The following is a 25,271-nucleotide window of genomic DNA, read 5'->3' on the forward strand; positions in this document are numbered from 1 at the left end:
GTTTAGTTCGGACTCATTTGTTTTCTTCGGTGAACCTTGTGCCCGCTGGTGGGTGCTCCAAGAGAGCAGTGCCTGCAGGCCCCATTGTTGCCTGCTAAGCTCTACTTGGTGACAGCTCGTGGTGTTGGAACTGCACGCCCTGCAGGGCCGCTCGCGCTCTGCCCACAGGCAGGGACTGGCCACTCAGCCGCTGGTGAAGGGTGGAGGGTAACACAGCTATCAGCCGCCGGTTTGCAATTTCAGAATATCCAGTTGTCTCCATTCAGCATCTTCAGCAGCCGTGGAGAAGAGAGTGTCGGAGACCCCCACTCTAGAAGGGGTCTATCGAAGGGGCAGTGGCGGCAGGCAGGGACACCGGCGCTGGGCTCGTGCGAGTTGCAGGCTGCTTGGGAGGGAGCTGCATTTCAGGCTAACCTGGATGGCGCTTGGTCGGAATTTATATGAACTGGTTTGGTCAGGGGGAGTTATCTGTAACTGGCTCTAGATGAATTGCAGCTGCTCTGCAGTGTAGCTTTTGATCCGTGTGTGTAAGAGATCGCAAGTGGGACTGCGTACAGAGGCAGGATGGACTTCTGTACGCAGACCTCTTTGTAATCACCGTGGGGAGGTTTTTGTGATCCCCTGGCCACAGCCTCTGCTTTTCCTCCTCTCCAGGGCTCGCTGCTCGTCTGTGTGGCATCAGCAGCACTGCCAGCCCTGCGTGAGAGAGGCGCTGATCCACCGCAGGCGTCCCGCGCTGCAGGGCTGGCAGGCTGCTGCCACACAGCTGCGAGCCTTTGTCACAGAAAAGCAGCAAAAATTCAGCCCCTGGAGGGGCCCTGAGAGTTCGGCAGCTTGAAACAAGCTCATTTCTCCACTGCTTTTCCATCTTTCATAATTGTAAGGGTGATACCAAAGCATTTCCCACGCAGCCTGAGCAGGCGCCTGTAGGTGCTCCCACCAGCATCCTCACCCACAGCCAAACCTTGCCCTGCACGAGCCTCCCCTCCGCTCGCCGTCAGGGAACCAGACTCGCCCCGTGGCTGGTTATGTTTGAATTTCAAGACGGTAAGTAGCTTGAGTCTGGGTCCGACACACTTAAAGGCAGGACTGTGCTCTCACTGGGGTGGGGAACGGGTTAAAGCATGGACTGGGCCAAGCACGCACCGCTGCTGGGAAGCCCCATCAATGGCCAAATCGGATCACAACAAAACCTTGTGGCATTGCTGGTGGTCGTTACCCTTCCTAATAAGTTGGTTGTTGTTATTATTAAAATGTAAAAGCTCTAACATGGGAATTCTGTGTAAAAGAGGGTGCCTGTCTCCTCCTCTAAGTCTGTCGTATGCCAGGAACAGGCTGGCCAGCGGGGAAGGTCGGTGCTGAGCATGTGCTGGGTGCAGCCTGTGCTACTCGGGGCACAGCACGCAGCCCTCACGTGATTGCTGGAGAAGTCTTGTCTCTTTTGCAGCAATGGTACACCAGCTCGATGAATGTTGTCTGCACCTGGCTGACAGACCGCATGGACCTGCAGCTTCACATTTACCAGCTGAAAACCCTCATTAGGATAGTAAAGGTAATCGTCCGATGTGTTTTCGCTACCGGCATGCTGTCAGAAGGCGCGTATGTGTGTGCCTGCGTGCGTGGCGTGTTCTCTTGGGCAAGCTGCCACGGGCAAATAAATTCAGCCATTCATTAAAATTCTTAAAAATTAAGACACTTTGTGTATGCTTGTAGCAAAGGATAAACAGGAATTTGAAATGCATATAGATGCAAAATACAGGTGTGCAAATAAAGTCATGACTTGCATGAACAAAGGAAAATACTGTTGCTGTTTGACCCAACCTATACAATAAGCCCACCAAAATTAGCCTTCTCGCGGACAATCATGTTGGTCATACCAATGGTGTTGAAATGGGTTAAATCAGACCAAAAGTTTTTAATACTGTTTTACTAGAAACATTTAAGCCCAGCTATGGCTTGTGATTATCGTCAGAATGCAAATGAGGATTGTTCTCATAGTTAATTGCAGTTGTTTCTTTTACAATGGGTGTATATAATCAACTCTTAAGAGATCACAAAGGTGAGATAACATACCCTGAAAGTAACATTTTTTTCCTTGAGTGCACGTGTATGTGTATATGTGTGTGTGTGCATGCCTTGGACTAATGATAATTATTTCAGTGTGAAATCGCAGTGGTTTACATGAAATAATAAGATCACAGAAGGGGGTAAATATATTTTTGATCATTTTAGGTTCTAGCTAATGCTTTTTGGTCTAGTATTTTATAATGTTTATGGTCTTGTGTGCAGTGAACACATTGAAGGCATGAATAAATTAAAACTGAAATGTATTAAATGTGCTTTTCATAACTGAAAACAACAGGCACAGACAAATTATTTCTACTTGTCAGTTAGCTGAGGAAAGCTTTCTTCCTAGTGCTTTATTTATACCAATATTACATTCAGAAGCAGCTACAACAAATCCAATGCCTTTCTGAAATAGCAGAACAGTAAATGGTTTCCACACAGAACAGAGTAGAATAAAATCAATGACGAGGCCAGAGTTTTACCTCACAGAAGTCGAGAACATCAATTCAGATGAGATATACTAGTCATAATAACAGGGGAAATATAGCTAACTGTGCAAATACAACCCCAGTTTCAGAATTAGGTGAAGAAAGAGCTATTTAAGGAACACATGCAGTGTGCTTATGTTTATACATCAACAATTTTTCCCAGTATCCGGGACTTAGTTTATTTAATCCCAACACTGTAGGTAGGATTATTTAATACAGAGCATTCCGGGAACGTGTAATCACGGCTATGGTTACGGGCGAGAAGCATTCTGCTGCGTGAAACAAAATAGCTGACATTACAGGCAGAGGGATGCATCCAGGAGCAAGGGCCGTTAGTTGGAGCAGAGCCCTTAGCCGTTGTTTCTGTGTCTTTTTGGACCCCAACTCACCCCATGCGGTCCCGGCACATCCCTGCCTTGAAGCCTTTATGTAGCCCCCCGCCCGGCCGTGGGCTCTGCAGAGGCAGACCTGAGGTTCATGGCTCAGAGCACCCCAAAGACCCTCAACCAGCATAAAGTGGTGGCCAGCAGGGACCCCACCATGGCCTCTGCAATGCCAAGGGCAATGCAAAACATCCCCCGGGCTGGCCAAGGGCGATGCAAAACATCCCTGTTGTCCCAGCCTCTTCCCAAGCGCCAGGCATGGGAGCATGGGCTGAATCCAGCGGTGAGGTGGGGCAGCGAGTGTCAACCCTGACCTCTCTGCTGTCTCCTCCTCTCTCCGTGCCTCTCCCCGCTTTAGAAAACGTACCGGGATTTCCGATTGCAAGGCGTGCTGGACTCCACCTTAAACAGCAAAACCTACGAGACCATCCGGAACCGGCTGACGGTAGAGGAGGCGACAGCGTCGGTCAGCGAGGGCGGAGGGCTCCAGGGGATCACCATGAAGGACAGCGATGAGGAAGACGAAGAGGATGACTAGGGAAGCTGGGGGTGGCCTGGTGTCCGTGCATGTACTTCGTCTGTAACTCAGTTAGCCACATTAGGAATTTTTATGTCAGCTCTAAATGCCCATGAGAAGTTTACCAATACAAATGCCATGTTAGCTGTGTGGTAATAAGATTAGCACCTCTCTTTGATTCATCGGTTTCCTAATTTCATATCTATATGTTCATAAGCAATATGGAGCACCATTGTTTACTACTGTTAATGGAAAAACTACATAGAAAACATGCTAGGTGTGTCCCTGTTAAAGTTTAAACAATGCTTCATTAATGTACTGTATATACATTGATGGTAAATTGTTGTGAAGATGAGTGAATCGAGTCCTTTCATTTCTTTGTTTCTCTTCTGTGGATGCCAACTGCTTAAAATTAATAAAAAAACACAGCTTTGTTTTTAAAAGAAGAATGAGGCAATTACAAATGATTTTTTTTTGTTCTCTCTGTTCATTTAAAAACCAGAAAACAAACAAACCCAGACAGCTGTTTGAATCATTCTGCATCCTTGTTAGCGTACCAGGCTCTTCCCTTCAATATGCAGTTAACTCCATAGAGGCTACATCCCAAAGGATTAGTCATTCTAATTGCCACACCAGATTAATCCTATCATTATGGATATATCATGCCACATTACCAGTCCAAAGCAGTTGTTTTATGTTGACGTTTGCTCCTCTAAATGTTACATTTTTGTTTAAATCTCAAATAACCGTGTATGTACAAAGACAACTTTAATTACAATCTTAGACTATACAAATGTGTTTATAATAATATATTGAATATTTATTTCAGTAGATTGTAACCATAATTTACAACTCCTCTGTTTCACAATGGGTTTTATATATGTCATGTACATTGCATTTTGACCAGTAACTGCATGTCCATCAGCCCCCCCTCCAGAGCTTTTACTTTCTGTGTAAAATAGTGATCCATCTTGCTTTTTTTGCCTTATACAAGCCGACAGTTGTAAAAGTGTGAGAACTGTGGCTTCTCAATAAATAACTATTCAGATGTCCTAAGAATAAATTATGGAGTCTTTTTATGTCTGCCTTAGGAAAAAAAAAAAAATTACCAGCTGAGATGTAAGAGCCCCCACCTCTCAGAATAAAGGCATTTTCTTTTCTCATGGGTGTTTTTACAGTTTATTAATTAAGAAGGTGGTTTCCTGATTTGCTCCGCCAGGTGAGGGTGGGACCAGCCTGTCTGTTCCCCAGGTACAAGGACATTTCTGCTGCCACCAGCGCCGTTGTTTGCATCATTCTCTGCACTCTACGCCCTATGATCTGCCTCTGGATGTGTGATGGATGGTTTGCTCTGGTACAGCCCCATTTTTACCCAGGCAGCAGCCTCAACTGACACTTACCTTCCACCAAAAGGCCTCTGTGTGTATTTTCACTTCTCCCAATCGCAGCAGCCCGCAGGGCAGAGGAATGCACAGGGCAAGCCCCGCACTGCAATAAAAAAAAGCAGGCTGGATTGATGGGAAGCAGGTTGGGCTGCTCTGAGAGGTCGTGCAGTCGCTCCCACTCGGCAGCCACTTCAAACCGAACAGGACTCCTGACAGCACAGGTTTCAGTCATTTGAGGGAGAAGCAGAATCATAGAATCACCAGGTTGGAAAGGACCCACTGGATCATCGAGTCCAACCATTCCTAACACTCCCTTAAACCATGTCCCTAAGCACTTCATCAACCCATTCCCTGAACACCTCCAGGGAAGGCGACTCGACCACCTCCCTGGGCAGCTGTTCCAGTGCCCAATTACTCTTTCTGTGAAGAATTTTTTTCTGATATCCAACCTGACCCTCCCCTGGCAGAGCTTCAGGCCATTCCCTCTTGTCCTGTCCCTGTCACTTGGGAGAAGAGCCCAGCTCCCTCCTCTCCACAACCTCCTTTTAGGTAGTTGTAGAGAGTTGTAGAAGAGCTGATGTCCTTTACCCCCAAGCACAGCAACCTGTTGCCACCCTGGGAAATGAGGACAAGTGCTCAGCACCCACGAATAAAAGATGTGCAAATGTTGGAGGAAACATCCTGCCTGGACAAACCTGCATGACATAATGAACCATTAAAGTAAGCAATCTTCCAGTGCCCAAGAGCTGTAACACACTCTCTGGGCATATGGGAGGAGAGGCCCTCTGGGAACAGCCTGTGAAGGGGGTGTTCAGGCCCAGAAGGGGCTGGGATAGTTACGGAGTGCTGGATTTTTGGGTCCCTATTGCCCCTGTGGCAGTTTAGCACCTGGCTCTGGACCCTAAACATCCAACACCCACCTACCCCTGTTGACCAGTGTACACCATCCCCCTTGGAACAGGGACATTAGCAGGGTCTTTACTTTAGGAACAGGTGGTAGGCATGCACATTTAGCCCCATTTATCCATTGTTAATCCTTTGAGGCACTAGGATAGACAAGTTTTGAACCCTGCTGTAGCCCAGCAGACCACTTCTTGGTTTTTGTCTTGTTCCATGATGCTGGTAGAGGGAAGCATCGTCAGGAAAAGCCACCTCTGAGGACTTAGGCAGAAACAGCCTTGTGGCCACTGACAAGGCTCTTCCCCCTTCATACCCACCCTCCAGCTGTGCAATTAAATACCCAGAGGAACTGAGGTAGCAGTTGGGTGTTTAAGTCATACTGAGGCTACCAAAACCAGTTCAGGTGTCACTGGGACACAAACAAAAACCGTATCTTGTCATCCTTATGCCTGGAGCCTTCAATCCCACCCTGAAGCCCTTGTAGGACTTGCCTGACAAAACAAGCCTCCCCAGACATAAAGCAGTGAACAAACCGCAGGCAGAGCCTGGTCCCTTCCTTTTCCGTGGTTGAGATCCACAAACACTGCTGCACACGTGTTCATGCCCCCTCTTCACCCTCTCCCTCAGCTGTCCCAAATATTCAGATGAAGGGCAGCAGCTCCAAGAGGAGGCACTGGGAAAGCCTTACGTGGCGTGGTCACCAGGCTGGTTGCAAAGACTGCTGGGGGAGACCCAAATTTGTAGCTCTGCTACCAGTCAGGCAGAGCAGAGCTGGAGAAACAGCTTGATTCTGCTCTGGAAATGGCTCTTTTTTTTTTTTTTTTTCCTAACATGAAATATTTATTGGGTAAAAACACAGCCCACTTCCACCTGCCACCTTTCAAAATAGTGAGCCCTGCTCAGTTTTTTGAATGAAAGAGTGTGGGCGCAGCCTTCAGGAGACGATCCTTGGCTGTGCATCACTAACACACAGAGGTGCCTCCATGAAACGGCGGTGATGGACACCCTCGCCTGAGTTTTTCTGTGATCAGCAATGACCCTATAGCCTGTGACAGCTTTTTGCATGGCCTCAGACCCCAACAAAGCACCTTAGAGACTCCATAACAACTCTGAGGGTACATCAGGCTTGACCAGACACTCAAAACACAGAAGCATTAACCAGCTTACTTCTTTTAAGGAGTTTGGAAACAAATGATGAGCTTCAAGTTACATACTTCAGTGTGAGTGGGGAGAAAATTCACATATGAGCAATGCTGCAGAGCAGGATTTAACCTCCCACTCCAGAGCCTGCAGCCTGTGGCTGAGCAAAGGAGCGCATTGCGCCCTCATCCCCACTGCCTTTAGCCTTGCAAATGGTTACGTGGGTGCTGGCAGCCAGATCCTGCCCCATATGAGTGCTGCACCATCGAGAAGCGCCAGCTTGGGTTAATCCTGCAAAAATGTTAAATCCAAAATGGTTTAGTTCTGTCTGTAAAAGATAAATCTGAGTTTAAAGCCCTCCTGGCCGCAGACTACACTTTGGACAGGACTTGGGCTCTCACAGAGCAAAGCTGCACCTCGGGCAGCATCTAAAAGGGCTTCCTGATGGATGGGAGCGCTCTGGCAAAGCCAGCCGAGGAACGCAAAGGTCTGCTGCTGGTTTCGCTTCAACCCATTGCTGCGATGGAACGAGCTCCAACAGTCAAAGGACTTTCTGCCAGTACAACTGCACCTAGATGAAGAATCTGCCAGTACAGTTATGTCAATCAGTTTTGGGGAAAGAGGAAAATTTCATTCTTCTGCCAGCAAAATTTTAAATGATAGATCAGGCCAAAACTTCTCTCATATTTACAGGGAAGTCCAGCGAAAATATCCTTTTTTTGACAGACTTACTTAAAGCATGTGGCATAGAGACTGAAAATGCTATCAAATATTTGACTGACAAGTGTCAGCAGCTGCTCAGCCCATTTGTTTTATATTTCAGCAACTAACAGATTCTTTCCCCTCTGCTGCAATGCATGTCTCCTGGCCCATGGGCATCTTTGAAATTGCTTTTCTGCCTCTCTAGTGACCAAAACGTCAAAAATATTAGAAGACAATTTGTGTTCAGAAGCATAAACACGCACGCAGCAAAGCACAGATGACTTTGTCAACGTTCAGGCTGTGTTCTTTTGAAAAAAGTCACAGCAAACCTAAGGCAAAAAATTTGCTTCTCTAAGCTTTAAAAGAAAAAGCTAAACCAAACAAAGCCCCTGCTAAATCAGCACAGGTCAAACCATCAACTACCAATGGAAAAATCCCTCCTTTCATGGCCAACCAAAACGCAGCTGAGCCATATTTCAACCTCTGCACTTTATCTGTGAAGTTCAAAACTCTGCACCGCCAACGTTTGCTCAAAAACCTACTCCGTGATGTCACGACTCAACAGAGCCACCGCTGCATCAGGCTTAGTCCAACCTGGAGAGTTCCTTGAGCCATTCACAAAAACCAGCCTGCTTCATCTTAGCTCTGGCGATGTGTTCAGGAACATTTTGATCCCTGCCTGCACGTAGGTTACAATTACTGCAGTTGCCACCCATTCTGACCATCCTGGTGTATAAAGCTTGTGTGACACTTCTCTCCACTGAGCTGGATTCAGTAGTATTTCCTTTATTCAAGCACATTTGGGCTCCTGAGCTAAACCTGAAGTGATATTTTCCTCAGCCTTTCTAAAAGACGCATATTCCATTTCAAGTTGTAAATCTGCATTTGTTGTAACTATGCAAAATATGGGAGAAAAAAAGTGCAGAGATTATATGCAATCTGCCAGCAGAGTTGTGTGCCATGAGGAAAATGCCTCACAGGTCAAAACAAAGAAAAACACTGAGCAACAAATTAGTTGCAGGCAGTAGCTAATATGGAGATCAAAAGATTAAAATCAACATGCAACGATGAAATCACTGGAATAATAGGAGCACTTAAGAAGATTAAGTCAATAACAGAGTCCAGTAGTACAAAAATAAGATTTTGATTATACTGTAAAATTTTGATATCAGGAGAGCAAAAGCAATTACAACGATGACATGCTTTGCTCTCCCCGCCTCGGACCATCTTGGCTCATTTCCTATGCAAGGAATACAGTTGTTGAAATAAACAGAAATGTTATGACTCAAGTGCTCGATTCCAAAACAAACCAGGTGGTCCGATCAGATTGGAGACTGACAAGACGGGGTCTGGAAAATGAGGACTTGTTGCAGATCCCAGAGGATACGACAGCTGGGGGGAACAAAGGGCACACCATTTAGGATTGCTTTCGGCAGAGAGCGCCCCACCAGCCCCTGATCTCGGGGGGCTGTCCCAGGCTGTCAGCGGGAGAGGAGAAGCACGATTGGGAAGGGAGGAAAGACAAGAACCGCTCAAAGGCTTGAAGTGATTGTGGTGGCAAGCTCTGATGGTGGAGAAGGTTTGTTGCTATCCAGCTAAACCAGCAAAGACCACAGGTTTGGTTTTGCCATGTACATCAGAAGAAGAGCACAGGGCAGCCTCCAAGCACATCTGGATCCTCACATAAGGGACAGGAATACGTCCCATAGCCACGTTCATAAATGCTGGGGTCACCCCGTAACACAGTGCAATGAGGATGGGAAGGATGACCCAACGAGGGGCAGTTAATACTCCCCGTGACAGTCCTACCCTTGATCAACCCTGGTGTGTAAGCAGTAAGAGATGAGCCAGTCCCTCCAACACATGCTGGATGCCGCTCAGGAGCACCAGTCTCATCCTGCAGGGCCAAAATCTCAAAGCTCCCCAGTGAAAAACGGTCACCCACATGGGGGTCTCCTCACCTGAGAAGTCTCAAAGTCGTCGGTAGGTTCTGCAATGCTCTGCGTTTCATGAGGAGCTGTCTAAGCTGCTCCTCTGCTTCCCAGAGCCAACGACTCGGCTGGGCTTTGCCCTAACTCGTTTTTTCGGCATCACTGACTCCAGCCCCACCTCAAAATCACAAGCTAGGCTGATCATTGAATCAAATAAATAAATTATCAGCTATTTTTACAGAATTTGTGGGTGTTCTGGAACATTCAGGGAATACTTGGGTCATGCATTGAAGATTTTTTTCCTTCAATAGCAAGGTCCAGACTTTTGGCATGGGCTCCAATTGTTGGGGGATTTTTAGTGGTTCTTCTAGACTATGTCTTCTGGGGTGAAGTCAGCAGTTTTGTTGTGCCCAAGTGGCACGACAGTAGTTCCACCAGTCAGTCTGGGAGTCCAGCCAGGCTCTCTCCAACTGAGCTACCACCACTAGGGACAGGGATGCTGCAGCCCAGCCAGCCCCATGTGGCCCAGGGGAAACTGATAAGGTGCTGCTGTCACCTCGGTACCTCGGATTCCTGCTCTGCAGCGGATGAGGACAACTGTGACAACAGTTCTAACAGGGGCAAACACGGATCTTGAACAACTTAACACATGGCATAGCCAGGAAAGCTGGGCAACACTGAGTGGGGAGGGCATTGCAAAAAGACAGTGGAAACAGTAACTGTTATCAAGCTTTGAGAAGATTCTTGTTCTATTTGAGTTTTTCATTGGAAAAGCAAGTAATTTAGAAAATAAGATGGTTTTCTATCTCATTAACTGGAGAATAATTCAAAACACGCAGAGTTTGTCCCACTTATTTTTCTGGCCATCCTTCTTCCGAGCAAAAAAGGGAAGGAATAGGAACACAAACCTGAAGTGGGCTTCTACCCGTTTTCACTGCTTTTTGCTCCTTTTTTTCTGAAACGTTTTCAGTAGGAAAGTGAGAACAAGGCCATCCCCCCATTATATTCTCCTTCTCTACTTCCTCCCACCTTTTCTCCTAAATAGAAAATAAGGAGAAGAAAAAAAAACACAAAACCAGAAAAATTTAAAAGCTCCCACTCTTTCAAAACTAACATCTCCAAAACATTAGGAAGGGACATCTTCCAGTTTTAGCCTTCAGAAATGAAACACAGCATTGCTCCATTACTGTGGTGTGAAGAATGACTATTTCTGCCAATAAGAGTGGAGAAGAGCAGCTCACCTCTTCAACAACTTCTTGCTCGCCTCATCGGCCAGGTTGACTTCAGACACGATGTGGACACTGTCAACTTCTCAACTGCCTCCTGGGCCAGACCAGTCTCACACCAGGAGCTAGACCTTGCCCGCGAGGGCTCTTCTCTCCGCTCCTCAGAGGCAGGCAGTGTTTTTGGGGCACGCAGCCTGGCTGGGATCGAGCCGTTAGTTACCATTTCTGTTGACAGGCAAACTAGAATAGGCTTTGGCTCACTTTCTGCGAGCTGCGGAAGGAGGAATAAGCCGAGAAAAAGAGTTCATTCAATTGCTTCTGTTTGGCAGCTCTGCAGGACTCTCCGCATAGGCAGAGGGAGATGTGGCAAGTAAGGAGTTGCCATTTTTAGAATTACATAAGCCAGTTCCATTGCCATCGAGGCACTCCGTGCAGCTCCTGCCACGGTGCCCTGCCACTTGCTCTGCAGTGGGGCTGGATTTCAAACAGCTTCAGGAGCAGGTGGGATACCAGCTCTTAAAATTAGACTCAGGTTAAAAATGTCAATGCTACATCATCACCATCACTGACAAAGCCGCCCAGCACAGCCGTGCAAGGACTCTGGGCCAGTGCGCTCCGAAAATCCCACTAACTGCATTCGCTCTGGGATCCATGCAGTGCTCCAAAACCTGGCTCCACAGTGGTATTTCATTATGCTAAAAAAAGTAATCCAATAAAATAAAATAAATTACAATTATTTGCCCATGTATATGCATTGTTGTGTGCGTGACTCGGTGAATGGGCTGAAATGATGGTCTGGAGGGTCCCCGAGTCTCTGCTCCAGCCAAGGTGGCCCTCTCCAGTGGTGGTGGTCACCGTGGGATGACACAGCACCAGGGTCACCCCACTGACCCGAAGGGTGGACGAGCAGGAGCCGAGGCGATGGTACCACTCCTCTTACAGGAGGTACCGTGGTTCGAAAGGGTAAAGACATCAGTTAAAGGTGTAATAGTCCCTTCCTCACCGCAGCCCCAACTTTGCTACCCTCATTTCCCCATTCATTGCTTGCTAAATCGTTCAAAAATGACAACGGCAAACCACACCCGTCCAGGGCCCCCGGGGCCGTCCCTGGCAGCGCTCTGGGGGTGCAGCCAATGCCTCGCCCCTGGCTCCCCGCTCCCCGCGCGGCGGGCACAGAGGTGCGAAGCCAGGGCAGGACCTGCCCCCCGTCCTCCCCGCTGGGCTGGTGCTGAGCCGGGCCGGCCTCCACCTCCTGCTAGGAACCAAAAAAAACCAAAAAAAACGTATGAAAAAATACATATAAAAAGCAAAGCAGCATAGAAATCAAAGCCACCATTTCAGAGAGATCGAAGCGTAATGCTAACAACTTTCGGCAGCTTCCACTGCGGAGTTTAAGCAGCTGCCAAGTTAAATAACTAGGAGGATCCTAAGTTATCTGCCAGTGGAGCATAAACGCTCAGCTCCGGCTGCCCCCGCTCTGCGATCGCCCGGGACCCCCGGCACCCCCCGCTCCCCGCCCGCCCGGGACACGGTGGGACCCTCCGGGACCCTGCGCTCCCCACCCGCCCGGGACATCCCCGGACACTCCGGGACCCCCCGCTCCTCGTCTGCCCGGGACATCCCTGGGCACCCTGGGATCCTGCGTCCCTCGTCCGCCAGGGACATCCCTGAACCCCCCGGGATCCTCCCCCGGGATCACCCGGGACCCTGCACCCCTCACCTGCCAGGGACACCTGGGGACCATCCCGGAGCCCTGCCCTTGCGGCCCCCCGGGACCTTGTGCTCCCCACTTTCCCAGGACCCCCCGGGACCCCCCGGGACCGGCCCCCCGCGCCCCTCGCCCAGCGCCTTCTGCTGTCGGGGAGCGAGAGGGTTCCCCCCGCCGGTTTTCGATGCCGGCGGCAGGCGAGTGCCCGGGGCCGGGGCTGCGGGGCTGGCCCGGGGCCGGGCGATGGGAAGAAGCTCCGGAGGAGCCCCGAGGAGAACCCGGCCAGCTCCGCTCCAGCCCCGGGCAGTCCCAGCAGCGCCGTCCCCGCCGCCGTTTTGCTGGGGAGGCGGCAAAACAACTGAAACGGGAGCGATCGCCGCTGCCTCGCGAGCGGCTTCCAGTTAGAAACCCTCAAACCATTTCTCCCCTCCGAAGGCCGGGGTGGGGGAGGATGGGGAGGCGGCGAGGCGGGCGCCCCGTCTGCTGCGGACAGGGCGGGGGCTCCGGTACCGCCGCGGGCGGCGTGCGATGAGCTCGCTGGGGCATCAGCGGCCGAATGGGCACGGACAGCCTCCAGCTGCGCCGAAACCCTCCCTTCCCGTTAAAACACCGAGCCCCCCGACGGCCGGCATCCTTTCGTTGGGATGCCGAGGCGCAGGGATTGCGGCGCCCCGGGTCACCGGGATGCTGCAGGGTCCCCGCCGCTCCCACCCCCCGAGGGATCCAAGCAGAGAGGGAAGGAGGGAGAGACCCGGCCCGGGAAAGCTGGCAGCGAGCTCCCAGCCCCAGCTCCGCAGCCCGCTTTTATCCTGCCCGAAATCATCTCGTTTACAGAAAATATTTGTTTGCACTATTAGTTGGTACTGGAGTTAATTACTCAACGTGTGAGCGGGGAGTAATATGGATAAAAGCAGCCCCAGTGTTTATTGTGTGGGTGAGCTGTTGAGCGGTGCTTGAATAAACTGCAATTAGGGTTAGATAGAGATTAATTAACATGTGAGTGGCAAGGTGTAAAATAGTTCCCAACCCTCCACTCAGTATAATCTGCAGGCGAGGAAAAGAAGTTTGTAGCGGCTAATTAAATACTTTGCTGAAGCCGGCGAGCCCCGGGAGCGAGCGGAGCGCCGCCGCCGCCTGCCCGGCTTGGCTCAGCTCAGCCCGGTTCGGCTCCCCGGGGCTCGGCTTGGCTCAGCTCAGCTCGGCTAGGCTCCCCAGGGCTCAATCCGGCTCATCTTGGCCCGGCTCGGCTCCCCGGGGCTCAATCCGGCTGGACTCGGCTCCCAGAGGCTCAACCGCGGTTTGTACCAGTGGATATGGCTCTCTGCCGCCCCATCTCACCCTCTCCCCCCCCTACCACCCAAAACGGGGAGGTGGAGTCCTCCCATCCCCCGGACCCGAGTGGATCTGGGAGGACCGGGGGTTCGCCGACACCTGATGCTCCCGAGGCATCCTCCCCCCCCCACCCCCCCCCACCCCTGTTCCCCAGCGCTCCCATCCGCAGCTTTCCAAGTTTGTTTCTGAAGCGTGTTGTGGTTCGCAGGTGGAAAAGCCTGTCTGCAAACAGCCGGCAGCGAGCTGCCCCGGCGGGGGGGCGGGGGGCGCCGCGGCTTTGTCAGCGCCGCACAAAACCCCGAATTCCTCCGAACTTTCTTAGGGAGGCGGGAAAAAAAAAAATTAAAAAAAAAAATATATTATAGGGGCCTTTTCATTGCTTGCTTTTACCTCTGGCCGGGCTCAATCTAACCCCCTCTCTCCCCCCCTCCTCCTCCGGATAATCCTCCCCTTTATTTTAGAAACACACAAAACCGGGTTCCACGCAGAGCTTTAGTGGCCACCAGTGAAAGAGAACTGAGCGCCCTGAATCGCTGGGGAATGGGGCCACCGAATGGCCCCGGGGAGGGACGGGCGGCCGGGGAGTGGCTGCCACCCGCCGGGCCCCCCCCCAGCCAGGTGGGCACGGGCTCCCCCCCTTACCGCCCCCGAGGTGGCTGCAAACCCTCCCCTCCCGCACCGAGTCGGTTAATTAGGGAGGGGAAGGGAAGAAACCCTCGCATCCAGGCGCGATAACGTAGCGATGCTTATTTTGGGGGGTGGGGGGCACGACCAGGGCGAGAAGGGGCAGAGGGGAGCAGCCCGGGGTCCTCTCGGGGGGACAGTTTGCAAAACTCCCGTTTCCAGCACACGGGCCCTTTTCCTCCTTTTTTAAAAAAAAAAAATAAAAAAAAATTAAAAAAATTAAAAAAGCAGCCAAACCCCAGCCCTGGACTCTACTCCCTCCGCGTTTATTTGAGGCTAATCACCAGCTACCCTGAGAGGGGAGGGGGGTGGAATTAAACTTACTTTAATTAACATTAATACACTGTCCTAATTAATGGGTTGGCTATTAATTTATACATGCTGGGGAGGCTTGCAGATAAGTGACAATTTATTAATTATCTTCCAGCTCGGTTGCAACGGAGCTGATTGCAGATGGGTTGCCAAAATAACTCGAGCATCGTTGCGTGGTAGTTGCTTTAGGAAAAAAAAAAAAATTAAAAAAAAAAATCATTCTCCCCCTTCTTAAATAAAAAAGAAAAAGGAAGACGAAAAAAAACCCCTCCCGCTCCCTCGGAGTGGCTCTTCTAACCCCAGCAAGAACTGGAGCACTCTTTTCCACCCAACTTGTGAATCGCACTTGCCTTCTAATTTGCCACATGCAAAACGATTCCTCTGCTTTGCAAGTTGCTTTTTAAGAAGGGAGAGAGAGAGAGGAGAAAAAAAAAAAAAAAAAAAAAAAACCCAGCTCGCACACGAGCGATTTGTGCGTCTGAAACTGGAAGGAAATTGTGCGTGGAGGCGCGGGGGGGCTCCTCTTCCTCTCCCTGCCCCAGCCCACCGCGCTCCAGCCCGGCGCCTCGGCTCGGGGAAGATCCATGGTGGCATCCCCATGTCATTCTGCTCGAAGTGACTTCATGTGATGTCAGCTTTAAATGTACGAGACGGCGATCTGACGCCGAAGGAGATGTTTGCTATCAAAATGTGACTGCGGCCGCCCCGCGCTGCTTGGATGCGCCTCGCCGGCGCCGGGCGAAGGTAAGCGGGGCCGGGGCAGCCCCGAGCCGAGCCGAGCCCCGGCCGCCGGTGGGGCTGGGACGGTTCTCACCGGGCTGGGGAGAAGGTTTTTTTTTTCTCTCCTTTTTCTTTTCTTTTTTTTCTTGAAACCCTAACAAGGTCTAGCTCGCACGTTACTTTAGCGCGTTCGCTTAATGAGCAGTAATCTGGTACCCTACGTGCCATTGTTCTTGGATATGTTCATTTGAATGTAAATAGGGAGGGGGTGCCGGTGGGGGGGTGTGTGTAAGGGGGGGGGGAGGGAGAGAGAACAAGGTGCTTATTAAATTGATTTGTCTCCTGGCTTTTCTGGAATGCAGAGCCGAGAGCGGGTGGCCGCTCGCACCGAGTCCCCGCACGGCGACATGGCGAGCTCGGGGCCGCTGGAAACCGTGATGCCTTCCCCCTGCCCCCGCCACGACGGCAGGGCCACCGCCGCCAACCCCGCCAAGACCCTGGCCTTCTCCATCGAACGCATCATGGCCAAGAGCTCGGAGCCCAAGCCGGCCTTCGAGCAGCGGCACGGCGGGCCGGGGCCGGAGCCGGGCAAGAAGCCGCTGAGCCTTTGCTCGCCGCTGCCCTGCGTGATCCCGCTGCCGCCGCTGGGCTACGAGGTGCCCTCCAAGACTCTGCTCACCTACCCCGAGCTCTGGAAGAGCGGGTTGCGGGGCGGTTCGGGGCTTTGCAAAGCCAACTGCGGCGTCTGCTGCAAAGCGGAGCTCGCCCTGGGCCAGCCCCGGCTCGTCAAGCCGCAGGTCATCCACCAGGCGGGGGCAATCCCGGCCGCCCCCCGCTCCCTCTACTATTTCAACTACCTGGACGCCGGGTACCGCCCGGGCGACATCCTGCACGGACAGCTCTTCCCCGCCGGGCTGCTGGGCGCCCCGCCGCCGGGAGGGCTCTCGGCCCACCAGAAGCTTTTCCTGCTGGAGAACGCCAAGCTGGCGGGGCTGGCGGGGGAGAAGCTGCCGCCGCCGCCGCCCTTCGCCCCCAAGGAGCGGCTGCCGGGACCCCTGGATCAGGCGATGAAGGAGGCGGCGGAGCGCGGCGGCCCCGCCAAGGGACACGCGAAGCTGTCGGGGGGCGGCGGGGCGGCCGAGGGCAAGCCCAAAAACTTCACCTGCGAGGTCTGCGGCAAGGTAAGAGGGGGCTCCGGCGCGGGGAGGGGGTGGCGGTGACCCCCGTCGAGCCTGACCTCGCCTCCCCGGCGCTTCCCGCAGGTGTTCAACGCGCACTACAACCTCACCCGACACATGCCGGTGCACACGGGGGCGCGGCCCTTCGTCTGCAAGGTCTGCGGGAAGGGTTTCCGCCAGGCCAGCACCCTGTGCCGGCACAAAATCATCCACACGCAGGTAGGTGCGGGGCAGCCGGGGTGCGGTAGGTTCCCCCCCCCCCCCTCCCAGAAGCCCCCCCTGATGTGCCCCCCTCTCGCCGCAGGAGAAGCCCCACAAGTGCAACCAGTGCGGGAAGGCGTTCAACAGGAGCTCCACGCTCAACACCCACATCCGCATCCACGCCGGCTACAAGCCCTTCGTCTGCGAGTTCTGCGGCAAGGGTTTCCACCAGAAAGGTGAGCCGGGACGGGACGGGGGCCCCGCGGGTCCCTCTCCCATCATTAGCGGGGATTAAACGCGGCGGCGAGCCCTGCCCGCTGGGGGAAGAGAGAGGCGCGGGCAGAGCCGCCGCCGCCGCTCCCAATTACTCTCCCTCTCGGCCGGGCAGCGTCACCGGGGACGCGGTTCATCCTAAATGCTTTTTAAATGAGAAGTGCCGGGCCTCGCTCCTAATCCAGAGCCCCGGGTTTGCCGCGGGTCACCGCGCTGACCCCGCTCTCATTTGCGCCGCGCCCGTTGCGCGCTGCTCCGCGCTGACAAGGGGGGGGGGGGTGGACAAAGGGGGACACGACGCTTCCTAACGGCCCCCGTCCTGCCCTGCCCCACCCGTGCGCTGTGGGTTACTCCGGGGTAACCCCCTTTTCCACCTTTTTCCCCCCCACCCTCTCGCAGGCAACTACAAGAACCACAAGCTGACCCACAGCGGGGAGAAGCAGTACAAGTGCACCATTTGCAACAAAGCCTTCCACCAGATCTATAACTTGACTTTCCACATGCACACCCACAACGACAAGAAGCCCTTTACGTGCGTCACTTGCGGGAAAGGATTTTGCAGAAACTTTGATTTAAAGAAGCACGTCCGAAAGTTACACGACAGCGTTTCCAGCGCTCCGCCACCCCCGCGGGACCCCGGGCGCGGCGGGCAGAGCTGAGAGACCGGCTCCACCGGGCCAGCACTATTTATCCAAACCAGCCTTCGCTTCTCTGTCTCTTCCCCAGCGAGCTCAGCCGCCGGTAGCAAGCGATCCCGAGCCGCAGTTGTATATAAGAGGAATCTTATTTAACGGCGCCCTGCGGCGCCGGGGGGGGACCGGGCTGGCCGCCCCCCGCCCGGACAGCGCTCTTTATACGTGTCTGTAAATCTCCATTTTAAATGTACGCTCGAATAAGTGAGGAATATATATATCCATATATATCTATCATGGGACAATAAACCGGCCCTTCGCAGGTGTCTCATTTTCCCCGGCCCCGGGGAACCGGGCTGAAACGGCGACAGCCCCCCGTGTAAACGTGGCGTGAGGGGGATGCGGGAGCCGAGCATCCCGCGCCCCCAGAGGAAAGAAAGCGAGGGAGGGAAGGGAGCCGAAGGCTGCTCCCGCCGGGACGGGGCTGCGGGACCCGCGGGGGGCGGCCGGGATTGTCCCCGCGCCGCGTCCCGGGGTCGGAGCATCACGGCGCAGTGAAGCCGCTCCCGAACGACTCTTTCCTTGCATGCAGATGAATTGATCTCACGCTTGCTTTCCGAGTAATGACCCAAATTAAGAGAGAAAACACAGACCCTTCAAAACGCATTACATTAATCTAATCACTCCCAGCAGGCCTCAGAAACTCTTTTTGATCAGAATATGGATAATCAAGCACTTGGATTACACTCAATATTCCCTTCTCATCTCCTCCCCTCCCTCACTTTTAATATGCAAGCGCCTATTCCGACCACGTCGTTAGGAACAATATTGTTCTGGCGGAGGAAGGGGCCGTGCCGTGCGTGCTGCCGGGGCCGCCTTTGCCAATGAAGAGGGGAACGAGCGGGACCTGGGGACAGCGAGCTCGCCTTTCCCCGCTTCCCGGGGCGGTGAAACGGGAGCGCAGGTCGCGGGAGGCAGCGCTCGGCTGCGATGCTCGGTGCTCCCCGAGGAGCGAGAGGGGGACCCGGGGCTGGAGACCCTGCGCTCCCGCTTGCAGGGACGGTGTCGGCTCCGCAGTTTCTCGGGGTGTGGATATTTCCGTGCCAGAAGTATCGTTTTGATGGTTTGGGGCGGGTGAGGAGCGAGAAAGGATGCCCGTTGATACGGCAGCGGCGAAAGATTGTGTCACAATTCGTTAAAAGATTTTTTTTCTTTTGGTGGGGGGCAGAATTTCGGGTTAAAACTAAATTTAAAAGGGAAAATATCAGCCCCGCAGCCGTAATTCAGCGCTCTGGAAACCTCGGGTGCGGGACCGTCCCCGTGGCAAAGGGGCAGTGATACAAGAGATCGCTCCCGCACGTTGCCCAGGCCTGATCAAGGATGCTTGTTTTCGAAAACTCCGAAACGAGTCTTAGAGTGTTTATTTGCCGGCATTTTCGGTATCAGCAGGCGGGTCGGGGCCGAGGGCACCAGCCTAGCCTAGCTCTCCAGCCGCCGCCACAGACGGGGCGGGCAGCACTGGGACGGGACACCCTCAGCCCCGGGGGGAGCACCGTGCGGGGCAGCGCTGGGACCAGGATGGGACCCGCAGCCCCAGGGGGGAGCACCGTCCGGGGCAGCGCTGGGACCATGATGGGACCCGCAGCCCCAGGGGGGAAGCACCGTCCGGGGCAGCGCTGGGACCATGATGGGACCCCCAGCTCCAGGGGGGAGCACCGTGCGGGGCAGCCCCGGGGGACCGGACCCCCAGCCCGGGGGGGTTGCACCGCGCGGAATGAGGAGCGGGGAGCGGAGCTGCACCCGCACCTCGGGCGCCGGGAGGAGGTCGGGACTGGCAGCCGGGTACCGACAGCCGGACTGGTTCTCCCCAGTCCTTCCGACGGGTGAGAGCATCGCGAAACCCGCTCCCGGGAAGGGGGAAGCGGAAGAAGCGCCTTCTTTTCGCGTTTGTCTCAAAAGCGATGCTGTTTACAGACCCGTCTGCGAGCGGGGGAGCGGCATCCTCGGGGCACCCCGCAGGGCCAGGGCTGATCACCTCGGGCGGCCCCCCCGGTTCCCCCGGGATGGCACCCGGATCCCGGCACACACGAGCGGCGGATGGCGGGGGAGGGGCGGCTCTGTCAGACACACACACGCCAGAGACTCCAATTATCTTCTCCCTCACAAGATGTTTCTGCTGTCCACGACTGCTCACACTTCGGCACTCTTGCCAGCAAGCCTCAATAATAGCACAAATCCCGCACACAAAAAAAAAAACCCAAAAACCAAAACCAACAAAAAAACCACACACACCCGCTCTCCCGGCGCACACAACAGATTGAGCGGTGCCGGTGTTTGGGAGGAGGGGGGGGTTAGAGGTGCCTGAGTGCAGAGAGAGACGTGCCCGGCTCCCCCCGGCCCTCCGGCCGCCTCCCGGGCCGGGCGGCTCCGGGGCGCGTCCCGCCGGGCACCGGGAAGCGAACAACCCAAAGGCAGCTGCGTTGCCCTTTTCCCTGCACTCCGCTCTCCAAACGTCTGAGCAACCAGTTTGCTGCTAGAAACATGTTAATTGCCAACGGAGCTCATTAAGGCATGCACATGCAAAACACAGCGAGGGAGATTAAATGGACAAAAGCGCAATAATGAACTGCCAACAATCGGACCCATCTACACGACCAGGAGCACTCAAGAATGAGGCATTTAGAGGCAACAAAGGATTGTCTGGGACAGGAAGAAAGGACGACCTAGACTTTTGTTTAGTCAACACAATTGATTACAAATGAGAGATTAACAGGATAGCTTCAGAGTTTTTTTGAAGGAGGCAGAAGAGAAAAGTCCAATTAAGTGCACCGAATGTTAACTACATTGATTTCCACGGCTAGCCCTAGAGAAATTCTCATTAAACCATCCCTGGCGATCCCTTTTGGAAAGTAATTTGTCTCCCTGATGGAGCAGAGAAAGGGAGCCATGTAAAGAGAAAGAAGCGCTAGTTCTTGGCACAATGAGCTTAGGAGACACACTGGAAAGAGCCAAAGGGGGAGTTAATGAGCATCTGACAAGCCGCTTGGACCCGGGCCTGGAGAGCAGCGATGAAAAGATGGAATTGGCCAACAACTATTCTTTATATCAAACATAAAAAGGCCAATCTGAAACAGGGCTGCTCAAAGCTGGTGGGGAAGAAAAGAACGGCCCCCACTGGGGGTGGGGGTGGAGTGGAGGGATCAACTGCCCCACTGGGACGGGGAAAAGCTTCAGTGGCATCGGCACTGGCACGGCCGAGGGGCTCAGCAGCCCCACTGCGGCCAGGGTGGGCAAACACAGCCCAGTTTCACCCCCGCCGCTCCGGGAAAGGGCACCCCGTTCCAGCCGAGCCGGGAGCGGTTTGGAGAGGCTGTCCCGGAGCACCGGCACCACCGCGCCTCCCCTCCCCTCGTGTAGACACGGCTTGCTCGGAGGCCCTTAAATCAGATTAGAGCTAGTTAATAACAATTTTGGCTTAGGTCTGTATTGACTTAGCTTTAGGAATGGCTTAGCGCTTCCGCTTAAGTCAACACCGCGGCTAAATTGCTGCGCGCTTTCCTCGACGCGCAAGGTCCCCGCGGATGCCCTGGTGCCCTCCTCCCGCTCCCGGCAGCGCTTCCACTCTTTCCAGCCGTGCCGGCCCGCCTGTTGCCCACCAGGGTCTCCCTCCGGAGGAACTTCGCCACCCCGTTAGGAAGCGGCAGGGGCCGTCGTGGCAGGGCGGCGAGGACGGAGAGAGCCCCAAGGGCAGCGACGCTCCCAGCCCCGACGGCGCGGCCCCTGCCTCTCCCTAACGCCTCTCTCCCCGGGTTTGCACCCCGTGCACACCACCCTCTCCAGTTTTGCACCTCGGGCACTCCCCGAGAGCCGAAGGAAGGCGGCACGGAGGGTTCTGGATCATTACACCATCGCCCCTCGGCCAGCACCGGTGACGAACACCGGCTCCCCGGCCGCGCTCGGGCCCGGGCAGAGCCGCAGGCGGTGGAACGGCGAGGGGCTGGGTAGGGCCGGACAGGCAGAGGGGCGAGCCCATCCTCTCCGAGGGCTCTTGCCGGCAGGTCCCGCACCACGGCCACTTTTACCTCGAACTACGGCCAGTTTTACCTTAGAACCACTCGCCTGCAGCCGTCCCGCCGCTCTCTGGGCAGCGCCTGAGCCAGTACTGACCCCACGAGCACAGACGCTTAAAGCGGAGGAAAAGCTCGTAAACGCTCTTCTTCCCAACTTTCCACCCCGCTCTCAGGCTGCTCTCGCGGCCTGGGCCAGAGCTGCAGGCTCGCCTTATTTGTATTTATCTCATCTATCGCTTGCAATTGCTTAATTGATTAAATCACAAGCAACACGTGCCCTCAATTAGAAAAAGAAAAGAGGTGGGGTGTGTGTGCGTTTAGAGCCCTCCGCTCTGCCGGCCCGCAGCGAGCCCCTGGCCACGGGTACCGGCAGCCGAAGCACCGGGGCTCCCCGCACGGATCCGCTCTGCGGGGGCTCAGGGACGAGCGTCTTTAGTCACGGAAACGCCTTGTCCCGAGCGGGGACAGAACGGGGCGCAGAGACAGGGGCTGGCCCCAGAGTTTAGAAACCCGAAACAACCCAGGACTTGATTTTTTTTTCCCCTATAAATATTTGCATCAGGAGGCTGATGAGGAACTGGGGCGGGGGGAACTTCCAGCTGATGGGGCACCTGGCCGGACCCGCTTCCGCCTCTCCCGGCTCCTCACCGAGCCTTTCGGAGCTACCCCGTGTCCCCCTGTGCGCGACCCATAGACGGGGCAGCAGCGGTGCCTGGGCGGGCGCTGCCCCGACACCACGGGGAAGGGCGCAACGCCGTGAGCCCAGCAAAACCCGCGCCCAGACCCCGTGGAAGCCCGAGGCCCCACGGAATTAGGAATGTTTGCCCAGCCCCTCGCCGCGATGGTCTCGCTTGTCCTGGGAAGCCGCGCAGGGAGCGCCTTGCGATCGCCTTCCCGCAGTCCCGCTACCTGTCTGACCCTCCTTCTGCTGTCTCCCTCGCTTGCTGTCACTTGCCAAGATCTTTCACATAAATAGAAGCTTTCTGATTTGTAATCAGCCTCTTCCCTCTGATTCATTATGTTAATGAATTGAGATATCACCAACATTGGATTATCGCATCACTGAATGAATCCAGCAAAAGCAAGCTGATTATAGAGGAAAAAGCCAAGCGCGCCCGCAAACTTAATAAACAGAAAGAGCGTGGAGCGGCTGCGGTTGTCTGAGCCCGCTCCGAGCACCGTTCCGGTGTCGGGGGGATGCGACACTTCGGTCCCATGCACACACCTTTCCCCTCGGGGTTCAGGGATGCGGTTTCTACCGGTACGATTCTTAGGACCGTGTCCAAGGAGCCCGAGATCCTGGCGCCGTTATTCCAGAGCGGACCCGTTCCCACCTTCCCGAGCCCCCTGTCTCGCCCCCCGGGGGCGATGCCCCTGCCCCAGCCGCCCGGCTCGGGCTCGGCTCGGCTCGGAGCGGCGGCGAGCGCAGCCGCCCGGCTTAGACCGCGCTTAACAAAGCTGCGGGCGGGCGGGTGCCGTGGGCAGGGGATCCTCCGGCTCGTCCTGAGCACCGTGAGTCTTAGTCAACACCGACAGACCCCACGGGTAAAGGAATGCACGCCTGGAAACCAAAACCGCGCGCCCCGACACCGCTAATTTACGGCGGCTTCAAGCCGTGTCATTAGTCAGGGAGACTGTAATTTACTGACAAGACGGCGATGTTTTCTTTTTATTAATGTAAGATATATTTGCAAAATGATCTTGCGGCAGCTGGAATCTGCTTGGGGAGGGGGATGCGAATGCCGGCTCCCCCGGGGGTGCTGCCCGGTAAGCCTTTGGTTCGAGAGCAGCAGCGACCGACTGCCTCCCCGGGTGCGTTAGAAACACACGGATGCGAAGGGACTCAAAGGCAAAAGGTACAACCGGGGACCGCACACCCGGCGGGCACAGCTCCGGGAGCGTCCAAACGCTGGTCTAAACGGACAGCAAATTCCCAAACCGAATCCGCCTATTTACGGCAAAGACAAAGAGCCGCGAACGGCAGGAGGATGCACCGAAGAACCGGGTTTTCCCACCCATTTCCTTTGCAAGGGTTTGGGTATCTCCATCCCTACCTCCCCAGTACCCGCGGATCTACAGTAATTTAGCACGCAGTTACTGGGAAAGAACGCGAAGAGAGCAAAAAATCGATCTGGGAGTCATACGTTTGGATCTTTTTTTCAGCAGTAAACTTGTGGAACTCCACTGTTCACTCAGCAGATCAGTATTTCAGACCCGTGTCTCAGGAAAATCACCACTACACCTAAAGGAAGCATTTATCCCTGGTACACCTGCTGTCCGCACGCTTGGTGACAGCGGGCACCAGGGGACATCCAGCTCGGGCACACAATACGATATGGAAATCCAAGAGGCAGCGACTACAGGATCGAAGCTTTATTTCAACTCTAACACAATCTTTGAGCAAACAGAATATTACAGTAATGAAGACCTTAGCGTTACAAATATGTTAAAACAGCTTGCATTTGGGGTGATAGTTAAGGTCAGGTTGTATCTGAGCACAGCTATTAAAATATTATGAAAATTACCGTTATGGAGTTAATAATGTTTTCTTTGAGATGTAACCTCTAAAAGTACATTCCATTTCAAATTTGGTTTTACTATTTTGCTGTACCAACCAGCTCAAACTGAGCATCTCCATCCCTGACCGGCTCTATGCGAATGGAAAAAACCCAGAAATTAAGAAATAGAAACTCAGACTAAAATCTAGCTCCCAACTTCTGTGTAATGGTACAATCAAGAGAATACCGTGCTAAGTGTCAAATATCACACCTCTCAACCCTATTATTTCATATGTACTCTCAAACGAAATTAATAGGCTTGAGAAAGATTCTGAGAAGTAAAAGATTTCTTATCCTAGAGAAAACTAACATGCCTTCTGCTGCTGCCCCCACAGCCAGAAAAACTGAGAAAGGAAAAAAGCTCGGGAATACGACAGTAGAGGTGACAGGATGGGTGAACAGGCTGTGCTCCTGGGTTAGTACTGTGGTTACTCATCGTGCATAAGCCTACAAAAGGATAATTAATTATTTCATCTTATCAGATAATCAGAGATAACTTACAAACAGGCAAACCCTTTGGTTTTCCTTACCGCTCTTCTCTCAATTGCTTTCCCCCACCCACCAGACAAGCACAAGAAGCAACAGGCTCTTAGGACCATTGCAGCTTATGTAGACATACATTTTAGCACGAAAGGGTGAGAAGCACAGAGTAACAGGTTATGTTCTGAGAGAAAAAAAATCAACATTCACTAAGGATGGGTAGGAAATTACATAAGAGAGCGCTATATATAATGTAATACATATAAACTATGTATTTTATATTTCTAGATGTATAAAAGCTTGGGACAGAATCTATATGTTTGAAGTAATAGCCTTGCCTTGGTGAAGACTACCCATTCCATATCACATTTAAAGATAACATTA

At 53.6% G+C, this 25,271-nt stretch overlaps 3 protein-coding genes across 23 annotated transcripts in view; 2 read left to right on the top strand and 1 right to left on the bottom strand.

Annotated features, from left to right (window-relative positions):
- Window positions 1–4,615, top strand: part of CADPS (calcium dependent secretion activator) — a 220,750-nt gene extending 216,135 nt beyond the window's left edge. For all 21 annotated transcript variants that reach the window (XM_054076643.1, XM_054076638.1, XM_054076644.1 and 18 more), the window contains 2 exons: window positions 1,448–1,552; window positions 3,297–4,615. In XM_054076643.1, coding sequence (XP_053932618.1) covers window positions 1,448–1,552; window positions 3,297–3,476 — 285 coding nt within the window. In that variant the 3' untranslated portion in view covers window positions 3,477–4,615. The remainder of the gene's footprint in view (window positions 1–1,447; window positions 1,553–3,296) is intronic.
- C11H3orf14 (chromosome 11 C3orf14 homolog) overlaps window positions 3,379–25,271 on the bottom strand; it is a 37,430-nt gene continuing 15,537 nt past the window's right edge. The window contains exons 5-6 of the mRNA XM_054076663.1: window positions 4,856–4,943; window positions 3,379–3,516 (exon numbers count right to left, since the gene is read on the bottom strand). Of these exons, the coding sequence (XP_053932638.1) occupies window positions 3,473–3,516; window positions 4,856–4,943 (132 nt within the window). The 3' untranslated portion in view covers window positions 3,379–3,472. The remainder of the gene's footprint in view (window positions 3,517–4,855; window positions 4,944–25,271) is intronic.
- Window positions 15,223–19,279, top strand: FEZF2 (FEZ family zinc finger 2). The gene is made up of 5 exons (XM_054076660.1): window positions 15,223–15,519; window positions 15,858–16,676; window positions 16,758–16,892; window positions 16,978–17,110; window positions 17,547–19,279. Exons 2-5 carry the CDS (start codon window positions 15,903–15,905, stop codon window positions 17,804–17,806), a joined length of 1,302 nt encoding a protein of 433 aa, XP_053932635.1. The 5' UTR covers window positions 15,223–15,519; window positions 15,858–15,902; the 3' UTR covers window positions 17,807–19,279.

Source organism: Cuculus canorus, chromosome 11 (assembly GCF_017976375.1).
Source record: "Cuculus canorus isolate bCucCan1 chromosome 11, bCucCan1.pri, whole genome shotgun sequence".
NCBI classification, from domain to species: Eukaryota; Metazoa; Chordata; class Aves; order Cuculiformes; family Cuculidae; genus Cuculus; species Cuculus canorus.

Excerpts from the sequence above, each read along its gene's own strand:
- FEZF2 (XM_054076660.1), top strand. The coding sequence starts at position 15,903 with ATGGCGAGCTCGGGGCCGCTGGAAACCGTGATGCCTTCCCCCTGCCCC. Across the intron at positions 16,677-16,757 it reads CCTGCGAGGTCTGCGGCAAG|GTGTTCAACGCGCACTACAA; the intron begins GTAAGAGGGGGC and ends CGCTTCCCGCAG. Across the intron at positions 16,893-16,977 it reads ACAAAATCATCCACACGCAG|GAGAAGCCCCACAAGTGCAA; the intron begins GTAGGTGCGGGG and ends CTCTCGCCGCAG.